A 14,008-nucleotide genomic window follows, 5' to 3' on the forward strand; every position below is an offset into this window, starting at 1 on the left:
CGTTGAATCTTGTTTCATGAAATTGTACTATTTCTTCCCCAGGATTTTCCAATTTGCAACTTAAAACTCCTTCTATTCCTTAATATAGTAAACCATCGTCTTTTCAGAATTCTATATTACATCGTCGGCTCTGATACCGTCTCAAAATTCATGTTGACAGGGTTACTTCAAACCTCGTTCAAATGTCTAATTACATCGTTAGATTAGATCACTCGGCAGGTGTTCTAGAATCACATCTGAATCTGGCAACCAAATATCTAAAAATAGTAAGCTATTGAAAATGATCAAGGGCATGGACAAGATGTGTGTATGAAACCAGTCAGTTAATATGTCTATGAAATGTTAACAATAAATTTTATTCCTTCCAAGCAGAAACATGGGTCCATGACAGAAGAAATAGCTAAAAAGGTATAAAAACTCTGAAGTAGTCTTTTGGACAAACACTCCAAGGTAACTTTGATCCATACAATAGCAAAACATGAAATAACATCTGTCCCAAGCAATGGTTCCTGTCAAAAGTTAAAAATACATGAACAAAAAGATATAGAAACTGCATAAAATAAATAGAGATTTTTGTGTGTTCGCGTGTGTGGGGTAGGGGCAGAGGTTAAGAAGGTCAACAGATTATGTAAAGGATATGAAGGTGGAAATGAAATCTACAAAGATAGACTTATAAGCATATAGTGCTACTCTGCTAGGAAAAAATACCACTTTGTTATTTACTTATAATAATGCATAACAGTTTTATATCATTGATCATTACCACTCGGCAAACCAGAGTGTAACTAGAAGAGCATAACATAAATATCACCACATCCAAGAGAATTATAGATTCAGCTGTATGCAAAACTTACCTATTCATAAATCTTGCGGCAAATTATTCATCTATTCTTTTAAAGAAAATATTGCTCGCTATATTTTTTTCACGAAGTTGATTTAGAGCCTCGTGAGCTTAAGAAAACAGACTCTTCCTGTGTCACAAGTTAATCAAAGCAAAACTACGTTGAGCGGATTCGGGCACGACATAACAAACAAAAACATAAAACATGGTAAACAAAGTATGTGTGTATATATACGTGACAAAACTTAAGCTTAATTTGTTCTAAAAATACTATTTTCACACCACTGCTCTTTTTTAAAAAAAAATTCGCATACAATTGTTTTTAACTTCAGTCCTTATCTCACATTTCTCTATCTTTTCTTCGTAAATGTGTGGAAATAATGTTAATATAGAATTATTGTATCTGAAAGACAAAAAAAAATAAAATCTAAGGTTGAAAATTAAAGATTTAAAAAGAGTTTTTCTTCGTTTCAAAAGAAAAGTTAAAAGTTGCATTCAATCCTTGTTAGCATGTCGCTTATGTCTGTAACATGATGACCGAGTCCCACTTCTTCTGTTTGGCCTCGCACCTGCACCCTGTATTTTCATCAGCATCCCCATCGTCCACAACTATACTTAGACGCTCGTGTTTCACACAATGAAACTGGGAGGAAAAGGAGAGGGGTTGGTAAAGCAGAGTGACGTGTAGAGGGCAAATTATGAAATTGAGTGGTCATGTCCTTGAGGCGAACACTGCTTCCATGACATGTCTAAAGGGATACGAGGAAGTCCTTGCTTCGCAGAATCAAAACCCACAAGAAAAAGGGTGTGCAAAAAATCGAAATCAATCCATAACCACACCAAACCGAACAATTTTGAGTCCATTTTAATGGATGGATTTTAAATCAAATTCAACTAATTGGATATTTCGTAGGATTTAAAAACAAAATCCAAAATCAATGACAATCTTAATAAATCATCATTTGGTCAAGACATTGTTTAGTTAGCCGTGGCCAGGATGGTGTTAGCTCGTCATCCTCTAAATGGCCACAACCAAAATGTCATTGGCTCATCATGCACTACTCATTGTGAGCTTTGACTAGGAATTCAAATTCCAATTTAAAATCAAAACTAAATTTAAAGTAGTTTCAAAAATCCAAACTAATTTTGTCCAATATACAGAAAAGCAGCAAAAGAGTCACGAGGAAACCAGAAGAGTGAAAAGCAGACCGAACTGAAAAGCCAGAGTTAATAACATAATAGATTCCTATTACACTTAATGCTCAAGTATACTCTTACGCAGATTTATTTATATTTATTTCAACAAGTATATCTTTTGTATCTTACAAACTCTCGCACACTGATGTTTACAGTCGAAACAAAAACAGAATAATATTTTGATTACGACACACAAAGCCAGCCAAATTAACCATACTAGTACTATCAATATAAAGCTTAAGGTGACAACCCTTCAGTCCTACACTACTCCCCATCAGTCAGTATTAGGTTCAACTATACACTGCATAGTACCCCCAAACTATCAGTCTTCAGTACTGCTCTTAAAAGGGTAACTACATTTGCAACATGGAATAGTATCAAGAGTTGTTTTTCAGCCACAACACAATCAGTACAGAAAGTGATAACATAATAGTATAATCATAAGAACTCTATCATAGACCCGGAAAAGGGATTAATTACTTGATAAAGGGCCAAATTGAATAGTAGCCCTAACAATTCTAATTAGTAAAGTAGAAGAACGTGAATAGGGTACTGCCGAAGAATTAAGAACAGCGAATCCAGTCATCCTAAAGGGCGATCAGTGGTGTGACGAGACAATTGACGATAAGAGAAAAGCGCAGAGGAAAGGAATTGAAAAACTTACAGCGAGAGGTAGAGGAAAAGGAATCAGGCATTGGCGGGTTTGGGTACGAGGATTAGCGGTTGTTTGGCGTCGGCCTTTTGCTGTTCTTCGCGGATCTTCTGCATCTGAAGCATTCTCTCCATGACGAGCTCGTACTCGCACTTTTCGTAGGAGTGACGCTCGTTTTCGCACTTCCATGGAAGATAAAACTCCGCTTGCCTGCATTTGTTGAGAGGGATGAGCAAATGGGCGCACTGATCCCGATACGCCAAGGGAACCCTAGCCTCCACCATCTCCTCCTGCGTCGCTATCATCTTCTTCGACGATCCTTCAACTTCCATCGTTCTTTCTTCCACACGCTCTTCTCTGTGTATCAATTTCCTCCCTCCCCAGGGTTTTCTATATACTCTTTATTCAAATTTAAAAATTAAATAATATTTAAATGAAAATAAAAAGAATAAATGTTTAATAAAAAATGTAATCTTTTAACATGAATTTACTTATATTTAAATTTATGATATGCTTAAAATTTAATTAAGCTTATTATAAAATTATAAAAACTCTAATGAAAATATAATTTAGTATAGTAATAGGGGAGAGGAGTAATATTTTTCTAATTTTACTGATACATCTACAAATACACGAAGGTTGATAACAAATTAATTATATTTATGACATCTTAACATAAAAATAAAACAATACCATTTTGAAGATATAAACATTTTTAATATGATTATTAAAATTAATAAAAATGATTAATTCGGTTGATTTTATCTTAAAAAAATAGACTCTTATTATAAGCATGGAAATTAATAAAAATAATTAATTTGGTTGATATTGCTTTTAATATTGTATATTTTTTATATTTGTAATTTGTTTTATATTTGAATATCCATGTTATCAATTTTTTATAAACTTTTTCTTCTTATTTGTTTTTTCTACTGGAGAATTCACCCTTCACAAGTCATTAAGATTGGAGAAAAAGAGTTCTGCTATAAATATTTATAAAATGATAAAAAGAAAAGTACGTAAATTTGTTTATAACTTATAAATATTTTATTCACAACTTAAAAATATAAATTTTGAAAATTATATGATAAATTAACTTTTAAATAGAGAGGGTGAAATCATTGCATCTGTTTATCACACTCTCCTAAACTTTTTATTCGATGGAAGTTGCAGGAGAGGGTGAAAAAGTTTATCGAATTGAAAGCAAGATTGTGGAAGTTCAAAAAAAAAAATTGTTGATAGGATAAAAGAAAGTAGAGCTGTCAACCCCCAGAAAGTGGGTTGAGATTGAATCAGGGTCGGGTCAACCCTATCTCTCAAAACATTGAAAAGTTTACTCTAAAGCTCCCGTAGTCGCCAAGTTACTTTTCTTTTTCCGACTCTCACTCATTCTCTCTGATCAAACCCTTGAGCTAGCAACCGCAACATAGGTCGACGGCAGACGGCAGTACAGAGTCGACGGCAGGCGACGGCGCATGGTGGACGGAAACACACAGTGAACGACGACACAAAGTAGAGTCAACGACACTTCACGGCAGCGGTGGTACAGGCGGCGAAGAAGAATCAAGGTTAGCTTCTTTCAAATACTTTTCGTGTTTTTTCTAAAGATTGTTGTGAACCACTTCATCAATGATTCATGAGCTACCAAATCAGTTCTTGAGACCCCTGCAGAAAATGCTATCTAATGTATTCTTAGACAAAGGTCAAGGGTTTATTTGTTTTTTGTTGAAGGAAAGTATGTAAAAAATTGTCTGTATGCGTAGCATTCTTCATTTGCAACTTTGGTGCATGGATATTAGGAAACCAAGTGTGAAGAGGGTGTATGAGGATGTCTGTATGCGTAGCATTCTAATGTATTAGGACACTGTAATTTTCGTAGATGAATGTTAATTTCTCTTTATACAGGTTAAAAGCCACATACGATCTTTCCCAATTACTGTAATCTTTCTCTTTATACTGTAATGGAGTGGATGTTGTTAGTTTGCTTGAAGTAGTTGAATGATTCAAACTAAAACTATAGCATATGGTATCTGCTCATGGGAATATGATGTCAAACAACAAGCATGGTGAAGTAGAAGATGCAAGATTAAAGACAGGGATAACATACCAGCTTAACTTAATATGGCCTAGTTAATATCTAAGTAGGCTAACACATATTAAGCAGTTCATGTTACAGTTTAACATCTGCAGACAATGGTTTTCAGGATAGGGTACTATGTAGTTGCACTCTTAGAACAAAATCTGACAGTCATCTTTTTTATAGTTTTTTTTACATAGATTGGTACACTTCAAGTATTCCCTTTATATATTGTTCCTTCTTGTTTGTAAATGAAAATTGTGAAAGGTTTTACAATATTGTAAACTAATAAGAAATACAAATTGTATAATTTTTAAGGTATTAAAGTTAACAGACTTATTGTGTTGTATTGATTTATTCAATGAACTTCTAAATCAAATAGTTTTATAATTTTTAAGGTATTATGCTTTATGTTGGTCATCTAAATGCGTTTTCACACGGCTCATCATCTGAGGTTCTTTTAGGTACCCTCTTGTTTTGATCTCAATGTACAATGTGTTTGATCTAATATCCAGATATATTCCCCTTATCAAATACCTGATGTTTTATTTATCAAATGTTTGATCTTTTTTATTTATTTTTTAGATATATTTGTGTGTGAAATTTGAGTTCACTGAAGATGTTTTATAGTCAACTGCAAATAAATATTTTATGATTTCTTATGATTAGAGAATTGCTCTTTCTTTCTTTCTCTTTTTACTTTTTTCTTCCTTTTTTATCCTTTGGAACAGTAGAGTAGAATGTTGTTATTGGTTTTTAGCTTTCAATGCTTCTATAGATCGTGGAATTCATTATTGCTTCTTGTTTTCATTACATGCAGTTAATTTAGTTACTTTGCTAACCCATCATTGTTATTGTTTTCTATTTTTCAGATCTCTGAAGAACAATGTAATCAGACTAGTCTCTTTGGTTAAAAATAGTCGAAGACTTGTGACTGTTGATGAAAATTTACCCATGAATCTTTACCTGGCTGCACCATGAAATTAGGTGACATACTGTTTATTTATGATCCCTGCAATTGGTTGTTTTATTGTATCTTGCTGACTTTTACTTGTTTTTTGCTTTAATATGGGTTAAACAAGTATAGCATTGGTTTATACCATTTGTGTTTTATCAAGATTGTGACCCCTCAAATGAGGCTCACATACATACAATTTAAATTTGTTTGGCCATGATTCTCAATTCTGGTTTAGTGTGTTTTGTTTCTTGATCTGTGTGTTGAATGTGGGTTAAGCATGGTTCTTACTAGTTCTTTAAAACAATTATGTAACTATTCTAAACACCTGTTCTCCTTATGATTTGCTTATAAAGGGTATCTGTTTATCAAATGTTTTAAATGGTATTGTTTCATTTATTATCAATTTTCTTACTTTTAAATTCTAGCCTAACTAATTTTTGACAGTATCATAATGAATGTGCAGAAGGAAAAGTGGCTTTTCAGCATTCAAATATTGGTCTTGAGCCTGAATCTCAGTCGTTTGTGTTCATTGACGATGGAATTTCTTATGGATACAAATTATCGAGCCAAAGACTGATGGAATATGAGAATGAAATGCAGATTTGGAATGTTGTAGCTATGCAGATTTGTTGTGGAATGTTTTTTGCAATGTTTCTGGACCATAATTTTTTTTCTTCTATACATAAAATTTAGTAAAAAGGAAAGTCCATGAGCTGGCGTGACCCACAGGGCTTTGGGACTAAAACCCTGGAAACTTTTTTAATAAAGGGTTTTTTTGGTTCTTTGGGCTTTTTTGGTCCCAACCCACATGGACTAATATCAGGATCTATTTGACAGGTTTAAAAGAAAGTTAAACTGATAAGATAATATAATATAATACATTATAAAAGTATTTTTAAAAATTATGAATAAAATGTGTTTTCTTTTTTAAGAAATTTGGAGGAGATAAAATTGAATTTAGAAATAAAATTTTAAAAAATTTATGAGAGGTTTAATTTAATTGAAAATAAAGATTATCAAATTATTTTTAATATTATAAATAATATAAAATAATATTGATGAGTTAAATACGTTTTAAAAAAATATTTGAAATACAAAAATTAAAAGATAAATAAATAGTATAATACAGTGTCTTATGGAATTGATTTCAAAGTTTTTGGAATCTCTTGTTTTTGTATTGAAATAAAATGGATTTCACTTTTCGTCTTATTGTATGTAGAATTGGTTTCATCTTAAAAATCTTTTGATTGAGTTAGACGTGTTAACTTAATTATGTGTTTCATTTTTATTTTAGTTTATGTTATTATTTTGATTTGATTTTCTTTTTATTTTACTTTATTTAATCTTTTAATCATTTTTAAGATGAAAATGATAACATATGAAAAAAGAAAAAAGAAAAAAAAAAGAAAAAAAAATTGAAAGAAACTGATCAGTGAGATTGCAATGATATCAATCCTTCTTTCTTGGTCTAATATCTTTTTTCTATCAACCATTTTTGTGTAAGCAGTACAATGCCTTTGCCTTTAGCTAGCTTACCTCAAGAAGAAATACAGCAGCAGAGCAGAATAGGGTGGCTGCCATTTTACAGGGCCACGCCTTTGACTTTGGCTTCATCTGACTCATGAATAATAAGGCTAATGGAGTAAGAGAAAGGATTCAATCAAAAAAAGAGAAGAGGAGAACGAATTCAGAAAGAGAGCCAGCAATCTTCAAGAGCTCCAAGAGCCAAACAACACCATCTTCACCGGCGGTAAGATTTTTCCATCTCTGTCTTTGTAAGTTTTGTGCAATACATTCTGATTTCTCATCCATAAGTTTTGTTCTTTTTAATACTCTATTAGCTTCTATTACCATCAAATAAGTTGTTTCACTCTTATAATTTTTTGTTTTATTAGCTTACATATATTTCAACTACACGCATGGCTTCTGAGTGTACCCAGAGGAATGCTACCCTGCCAATCTCCTTCTTCAAAGTCATCCTTAAAACCAATCTTCAAAGCGTTGTAAGCATTCTTATGGTTTATATCTATACGTATACTAATAGAGATTTATGAGCATTATAAGACACTGATCACCAATTTCCTTTTGCAGAAAATACCAAATTTATTCACAGCCAAATATGGAGGTGGTTTGCCAAATCCTTTGCTCATGAAGCTTCCAAACGGAACTCAATGGAAAGTGATGTGGGAAAAAAACAATGGTGAGATTTGGTTGAAAGAGGGATGGAAGGAATTTGTGGAACATTATTCCTTGGATCATGGATATTTTGTTTTCTTTAAATACGAAGGAACATCTCGTATTGATGTAAACATATGTGACCAAAATGGAGCGGAAATAGACTATCCTTGTGGCACTGGTAATGGAAATTACAACCTTGATCAAAATGAGGAAGAACCCGATGAAGAAGAGAGGCCTGAACAAATAGGAGGTAAGAATACATTCTTTGTTTGCTTGTTATCTTTATATATATATATATATATATATATATATATATATATATTTGTTTGTTGTATTATGTGAATTAGAATTTTATGTTGATGATGTCTGATAGCGAGATATGAATGAGATCCTTCACAAAATATGTAGTTGACTGGTTTGGTACGTGAATTGCATTCCACAGGTAAGGTAAGAAGTCTGTTGAGAGAACTTCATCTTTGAACCAGCCAAATCAAACTAGGGCAAGAGAAATAGCACGCAATTTCATTTCATGCAATCCCTTTTTCACTGTTGTCATCAAACATGCGGTGGCTTATCGGCTGGTGGGATAATCTTAAACATGAAACACATGTTGATGTAATGTTTGGTTCTGCTCTACATTCAAACTCTAACCATAAAAATATATCTTATGCAGTACATACCAGATTTGGAAGGCATTATCGAAAAGAAAAAGTGTGTGGTGCTGCAGCGTGGAGAAAGATCGTGGAAAGTAAAGTTGTTATTTAATAAAAATTGTTTTTCTCGTTATTGTTTCGGTGCTGGCATTCACTTGTTTTTGACAGAAAATGAAGTGAAAGAAGAAGATGTTTGTATATTTGAATTGATTAGCAAGGAGGATTGTATTTTTAAAGTTCATATTTTCTAAAGAGACCACTAATTTCTGCATGAAAGCCGTGGTCTTACCGAGGAATTTGAAGGAAAATGTTGTAAAGAAACAAAGATATTGTAATGGGATGATGTTCCAAGTATTAGACATTTAAACAGTGTTAATGTTATCTAATCATGAAACGTAGCACGGCATTACGTGATTTATGATTGCTGTTATTTAAAATACTTTAAAAAAGAATTGAGGTAAAGAAAATGGTGTTTACCAAAGTTAGGATGAAATTGCATTAGAGCGTGAGCTAGAAGATTTGATTGATGAATAGTTGAGCAGATATTCTTATCTGTTTGAAATCAAAACTCTGACTTGCTAATGTGAATGTTGGTTGTCAAATCCATTGGTTTAGCAAACATTCCAATGGATAAATTATTACATTTATTATAACACTTAAGTTAAATTTTATTTAATAGAAAAAGAATAAAGGAAAAGTGAATAAATAAAAGGTTTAATATTTTTTAGGTTTCTATGCAGAAATGTTTCAAATTGTTGGTCCTTCAGTTAGTTTTTAATTCAATTAGGTTGTTGTTTGTACAAAAAATTGATTCAATTGTATCTTTGATATTAATTTAAGTGAACGGTATTAATTTTTCAATCACGTACGTAATATGTTGAGTTTGTAAATATTAACCACGTGATACATTGAAGATCGAGATGTGTAATTTTGAAATGAAAAATAATTAGGATTTCATTATATTCTTCTCTTTTTATTTTTCTTTTAAAGAGCACATACCACTTTCCCAATGAGAGAAGGGACATAAACAAGTTTTTCTCAATTTGAAAACCCTAAATTTTGGATGAAAAGGGAATTTTCGCAATCAAATACCCAAGTTGCAAAAGAACAATTTCGGTTTACAACAAAACCCTGATGTTGTAGATCAACAACTATTTTAGTTGAATAATTCCCACTTTTAAACGAAAATCAGAAACCCTAATTTCATATAATTCTCAAATTAGTATAAGATCTCTTTTTTAATTAAGTTTTACTTTTTTTAAAACTTAAAATAATACCATCACGTAAAACATATTATACTAGATAAATATTAATCGTGGAAGTAATAGTTGTGTTTGGTTCTCAAAAGTTAGAAGCAAAGAAAGAGATGCAATTATATATTTTGATTGTATTAGGAAACAATAAATAAGCAGAAAAATCAGAAAGGACAGTCATACACAAGAAAGGAATGATGAAGCCTGTCTTTATTTATTGTTGGGTTACGTGACCTACGCAAAGAACGTAGGTTATTATTATGTTTTTCTGGGAAATGATAAATAAAGATACTTTTTGTCATGTGAAAAAAATTGTGAATAAAGTGTGTTTTCTTTTTTAAGAAATTTGGAGGAGATAAAATTGAATTTAGAAATAAAATTTTTAAAAATTTATGAGAGGTTTAATTAATTGAAAATAAAGATTATCAAATTATGTTTAATATTAGTAATAATATAAAATAATATTGATGAGTTAAATATGTTTTAAACAATTATTTGAAATACAAAAATTAAAAGATAAACAAATAGTATAATACAATGTTTTATGGAATTGATTTCAAATTTTTGGAATCTCTTGTTTTTTATTGAATTAAAATGGATTTCACTTTTCGTCTACGTAGAATTGGTTTCATTTAAAATTATTTTGATTGAGTTAGACGTGTTAACTTAATGACATTTCATTTTTATTTTAGTTTATGTTATTATTTTGATTTGATTTGATTTTTTTTTAATTTGACTTTATTTAATTTTATAATTTTTTTAAGAAGAAAATGAAAACATATGAAAAGAGAAAAACAAAACAAAAAAGAAAAAAAATCAAAGAAACGTAATCAATGATATTGCAATTGCACCTGACGTCCGTTCCTGTTTCGAACGATATCAATTCTTCTTGATCTCGAATCTTTTTTCTATCAACCATTTTTGTGAAAGCACATATATTTTACAGTGCCTTTGCCTTTAGCTAGCTTACCTCAAGAAGAAATTCAGCAGAGCAGAGCAGAGCTCCAAGAGGCGGACAACACCATCTTCACCGGCGGTAAGATTTCTCCATCTCTGCTTTTATAAGTTTTGTGCAATACATTCTGATTTCTCATCCATAAGTTTTGTTCTTTTTAATACTCTATTAGCTTCTATTACCATCAAATAAGTTGTTTCACTCTTATAATTTTTGTTTTATTAGCTTACATATATTCCAACTACACGCATGGCTTCTGAGTATACCCAGAGGAATGCTACCCTGCCAATCTCTTTCTACAAAGTTATTCTTAAAACCAATCTTCAAAGGCTTGTAAGCATTCTCATGGCTTATATCTATAGAGATCTATGAGCATTATTAAACACTGTAACTAATTTCCTTTTGTAGAAAATACCAAACATGTTCAGTGTCAAACATGGAGGTGATTTGCCTAATCCTTTGTTCATGAAGCTTCCAAATGGAACTGAATGGAAAGTGATCTGGGAAAAAGACAACGGTGAGATTTGGCTGAAAGAGGGATGGAAGGAATTTGTGGAACATTATTCCTTAGACCATGGACACTTTGTTTTCTTTAAATACGAAGGGATATCCCAGATTCATGTAAACATATGTGACCAAAGTGGACTGGAAATAGACTATCCCTGTCTCACTGGTGATGGAAATTACAACCTTGATCATAACGAGGAGGAACCTATCCTAATTTTGGATGAAGAAGAGAGCCCTGAAGATATAGAAGGTAAGGATTCATGTTTTGTTTGGTTGTTATCTTTAAATTTTTTGTATTATGTGGATCAGAATTTTATGTCCATGAGATGTCTGATAGGTGAGAGTTGAATCCACCAAGCATGTCATTTCACAAAATTTCAAGATTCTTGACAAAACATCTTGACAAAACATCTCGTTGACTGGTTTAGTTGACTGATTTAGTATGTGAATTGCATTTCCACAGGTGAGAAGTCTGTTCAGAAAACTTCATCTTTGAACCAGCCAAAACAAACTAGAGCAAGAAAAATAGCATGTAATTTCATTTCATGCAATCCCTTTTTCACTGTTGTCATCAAAGCTTGTAATGCGATGGACTATCGGCTGGTGGGTAAATCTTAAACATGAAACACATGTTAATTTGATTCAGTGTTTGGTTCTACTCTACATTCAAACTCTTACAATAAAAATATATCTTATGCAGTGGATACCAGATTTGGAAGGCATTATTAGAAAGAAGAAGAAGTGTGCGTTGCTGCAGCGTGGGCAAAGATCGTGGAAAGTAAAGTTGTTATATAAAAAAAGTTGTTTTTCTCGTCATTGTTTCGGTGCTGGCATTCACTTGTTTTTGACTGAAAATGAATTGAAACCAGGAGATGTATGTGTATTCGAATTGATTAGCAAGAAGGATTGTATTTTTAAAGCTCATGTTTTCTAAAGAACGACTAATTTGCTGAATGAAAGCCTTGGTCTTGCTGAGGAATTTGAAAAAAAATATTGTAATGGAGTGTTCTCAAGTATGAGACATTTAAATAAACAGTGTTACTGTTATCTAATCAACTAGTTATGTTCATTGAAATATAGCACTGCATTAGGTGATTTATATTTAAAATATTTTAAGAAAGAATTGGGGTAAAGAAGACGGTGTTTACCAAAGTTAGGATGAAAGTATAGTTTGTTTACATCAGCATTGGAATTTAGTGTTAATGATAACTAAACAGTTATTCTTATTTTAACTGCGGAATAAATAATTATAGATACTGTAAGTTGATTAAGACATTCTATAAGAAATATAAAAGATAAGATAATGTAAAGTTGATAGAATCATTACATAAGGAGTAGTATCTGCAGTTACGGTTCATGACAGTGAGACGCATACTTCATACTCCTGATACATTCCAAGAATAACTTTTTTAATAAAAGATAATTAAATTACTGATAACATATTTTAGTTAACACTATCCATAATATACATTTTATTTTTGTAATAAAATTTCATCTTTGTATAAAATGTGTTTTTTCTTTGTAATTATACAGATGTACTCAGTGAATACAAGGTAGTCCAAATAGATCAATGATGATATAATATGAAAATTAAAATATATGTTCAATTATCTTATTGTCTTAAGAGTTTAAAAAGGAAGCCCTAAAAACATGAAACTGTACAATTTTATTGTAAAAGAAAAAATAGACTAAGTTTGAATAGCCCAAAAATATATTAGTTTAAAATAATGGAAGATAACAGTTGTAGAATTATATATATATATAAAAAATGTGTCAAACAGTATAAACAATCCAAATGCTATAATTTAACATGCTTGAAACAGTAAATAAAGTTAAAAAAATTTGATAAAAAGGACTAAAACCAGAGTTTTCTAAAGTTGAAAGACTAAATTGTACTATAGTTTTAAAGAGGAACTAAAACCAAAATCGTCTCAAAGTATAGGGACTAAAAACATATTTAACCCTTTTTTAAAATTCCATATTTTAGTCTATATATTTCAATGTGATGTGAATTAAAAACTCACTTGTTTCAAAATAAGAAAGTTGGACTACATTAAATAATTGGATCTATCAAATGTAAATAGCAATTTAAAATTCGATAAATATTTTATTTGTTATCTAATCTTTCCAATCTATAATAATAAGAAATAGTACATAATTAAAAAAAAAATTTAGAAAAAAAAATCTCAATCAATACAAGAAATTAGTTTATAAAGTAGAAATATATACCACATTAACCTTTTCACTTAATAATTCTTTATTATCAACATATACACAAAAGAAGTTTGATCCAAGAGTGAAAATAGAGTCAATGGTGAATTAAGAACAAGAATAGTCAATAATTAAGAATACAGTCTTTTGCCTTTCCAAGGAATCATCGTTAAGGAATTTGCAAAGGTGAACAGTTATATGCATTTATTGTTCTATAAATCACAATTTACAACACATCCTGAACTTTGTAACATATGAAAGGATGCTTTGAATGGTCCAAATCCTAGTTCCTTGAACAATGTCTTCCAGTGATGGTAGTGCCATTCACTTCTTCAAGAAAATTGATGAAGGCACACTTCGAAACGGGGATCTGGTAACTGTTCATTCATTCTTTTTTAAAATCTTCCATTTATCAAGTACCTTTTTCGATCAAGATTTTGAAGGGGTGACTCTCATTTTCCATTTAGTATTATGCTAATGCTATTCACTCTGTTGAACATTTCATGACAGAGAATACCTCGGAGTT

General features: G+C 31.2%; 2 protein-coding genes across 5 annotated transcripts; one reads left to right on the forward strand and one right to left on the reverse strand.

Moving 5' to 3' along the window:
- Positions 1 to 435: 435 nt before the first annotated feature.
- LOC106770979 (NADH dehydrogenase [ubiquinone] 1 beta subcomplex subunit 7) lies at positions 436 to 3,075 on the reverse strand. The gene is made up of 2 exons (XM_014656841.2): positions 2,703 to 3,075; positions 436 to 509 (listed from the first exon to the last, which is right to left on the reverse strand). Exon 1 carries the CDS (start codon positions 3,020 to 3,022, stop codon positions 2,726 to 2,728), a length of 297 nt encoding a protein of 98 aa, XP_014512327.1. The 5' UTR covers positions 3,023 to 3,075; the 3' UTR covers positions 436 to 509; positions 2,703 to 2,725.
- Positions 3,076 to 3,823: 748 nt separating this feature from the next.
- LOC106771523 (B3 domain-containing protein At4g01580-like) lies at positions 3,824 to 12,327 on the forward strand. Of its 4 annotated transcripts, none has more exons than XR_002669503.1 (7): positions 3,824 to 4,258; positions 5,640 to 5,754; positions 7,233 to 7,475; positions 7,621 to 7,728; positions 7,817 to 8,153; positions 8,346 to 8,484; positions 8,577 to 8,942. XR_002669503.1 is itself a non-coding variant. In XM_022785784.1 (7 exons), exons 3-7 carry the CDS (start codon positions 7,347 to 7,349, stop codon positions 12,203 to 12,205), a joined length of 897 nt encoding a protein of 298 aa, XP_022641505.1. In that variant the 5' UTR covers positions 3,826 to 4,258; positions 5,640 to 5,754; positions 7,233 to 7,346; the 3' UTR covers positions 12,206 to 12,327. The 4 variants fall into 4 exon arrangements, 3 of the variants coding, with proteins under 3 accessions (XP_022641505.1, XP_022641504.1, XP_014512944.1); XM_022785784.1 differs by lacking the exons at positions 7,621 to 7,728; positions 7,817 to 8,153; positions 8,346 to 8,484; positions 8,577 to 8,942 and adding exons at positions 10,990 to 11,097; positions 11,236 to 11,521; positions 11,735 to 11,874; positions 11,972 to 12,327 and having other exon boundaries at positions 3,826 to 4,258; XM_022785783.1 differs by lacking the exons at positions 7,621 to 7,728; positions 7,817 to 8,153; positions 8,346 to 8,484; positions 8,577 to 8,942 and adding exons at positions 10,990 to 11,097; positions 11,173 to 11,521; positions 11,735 to 11,874; positions 11,972 to 12,327 and having other exon boundaries at positions 3,828 to 4,258.
- The last annotated feature ends 1,681 nt before the right edge of the window (positions 12,328 to 14,008 follow it).

Source organism: Vigna radiata, chromosome 8, assembly GCF_000741045.1.
Source record: "Vigna radiata var. radiata cultivar VC1973A chromosome 8, Vradiata_ver6, whole genome shotgun sequence".
Taxonomy (NCBI): Eukaryota; Viridiplantae; Streptophyta; class Magnoliopsida; order Fabales; family Fabaceae; genus Vigna; species Vigna radiata.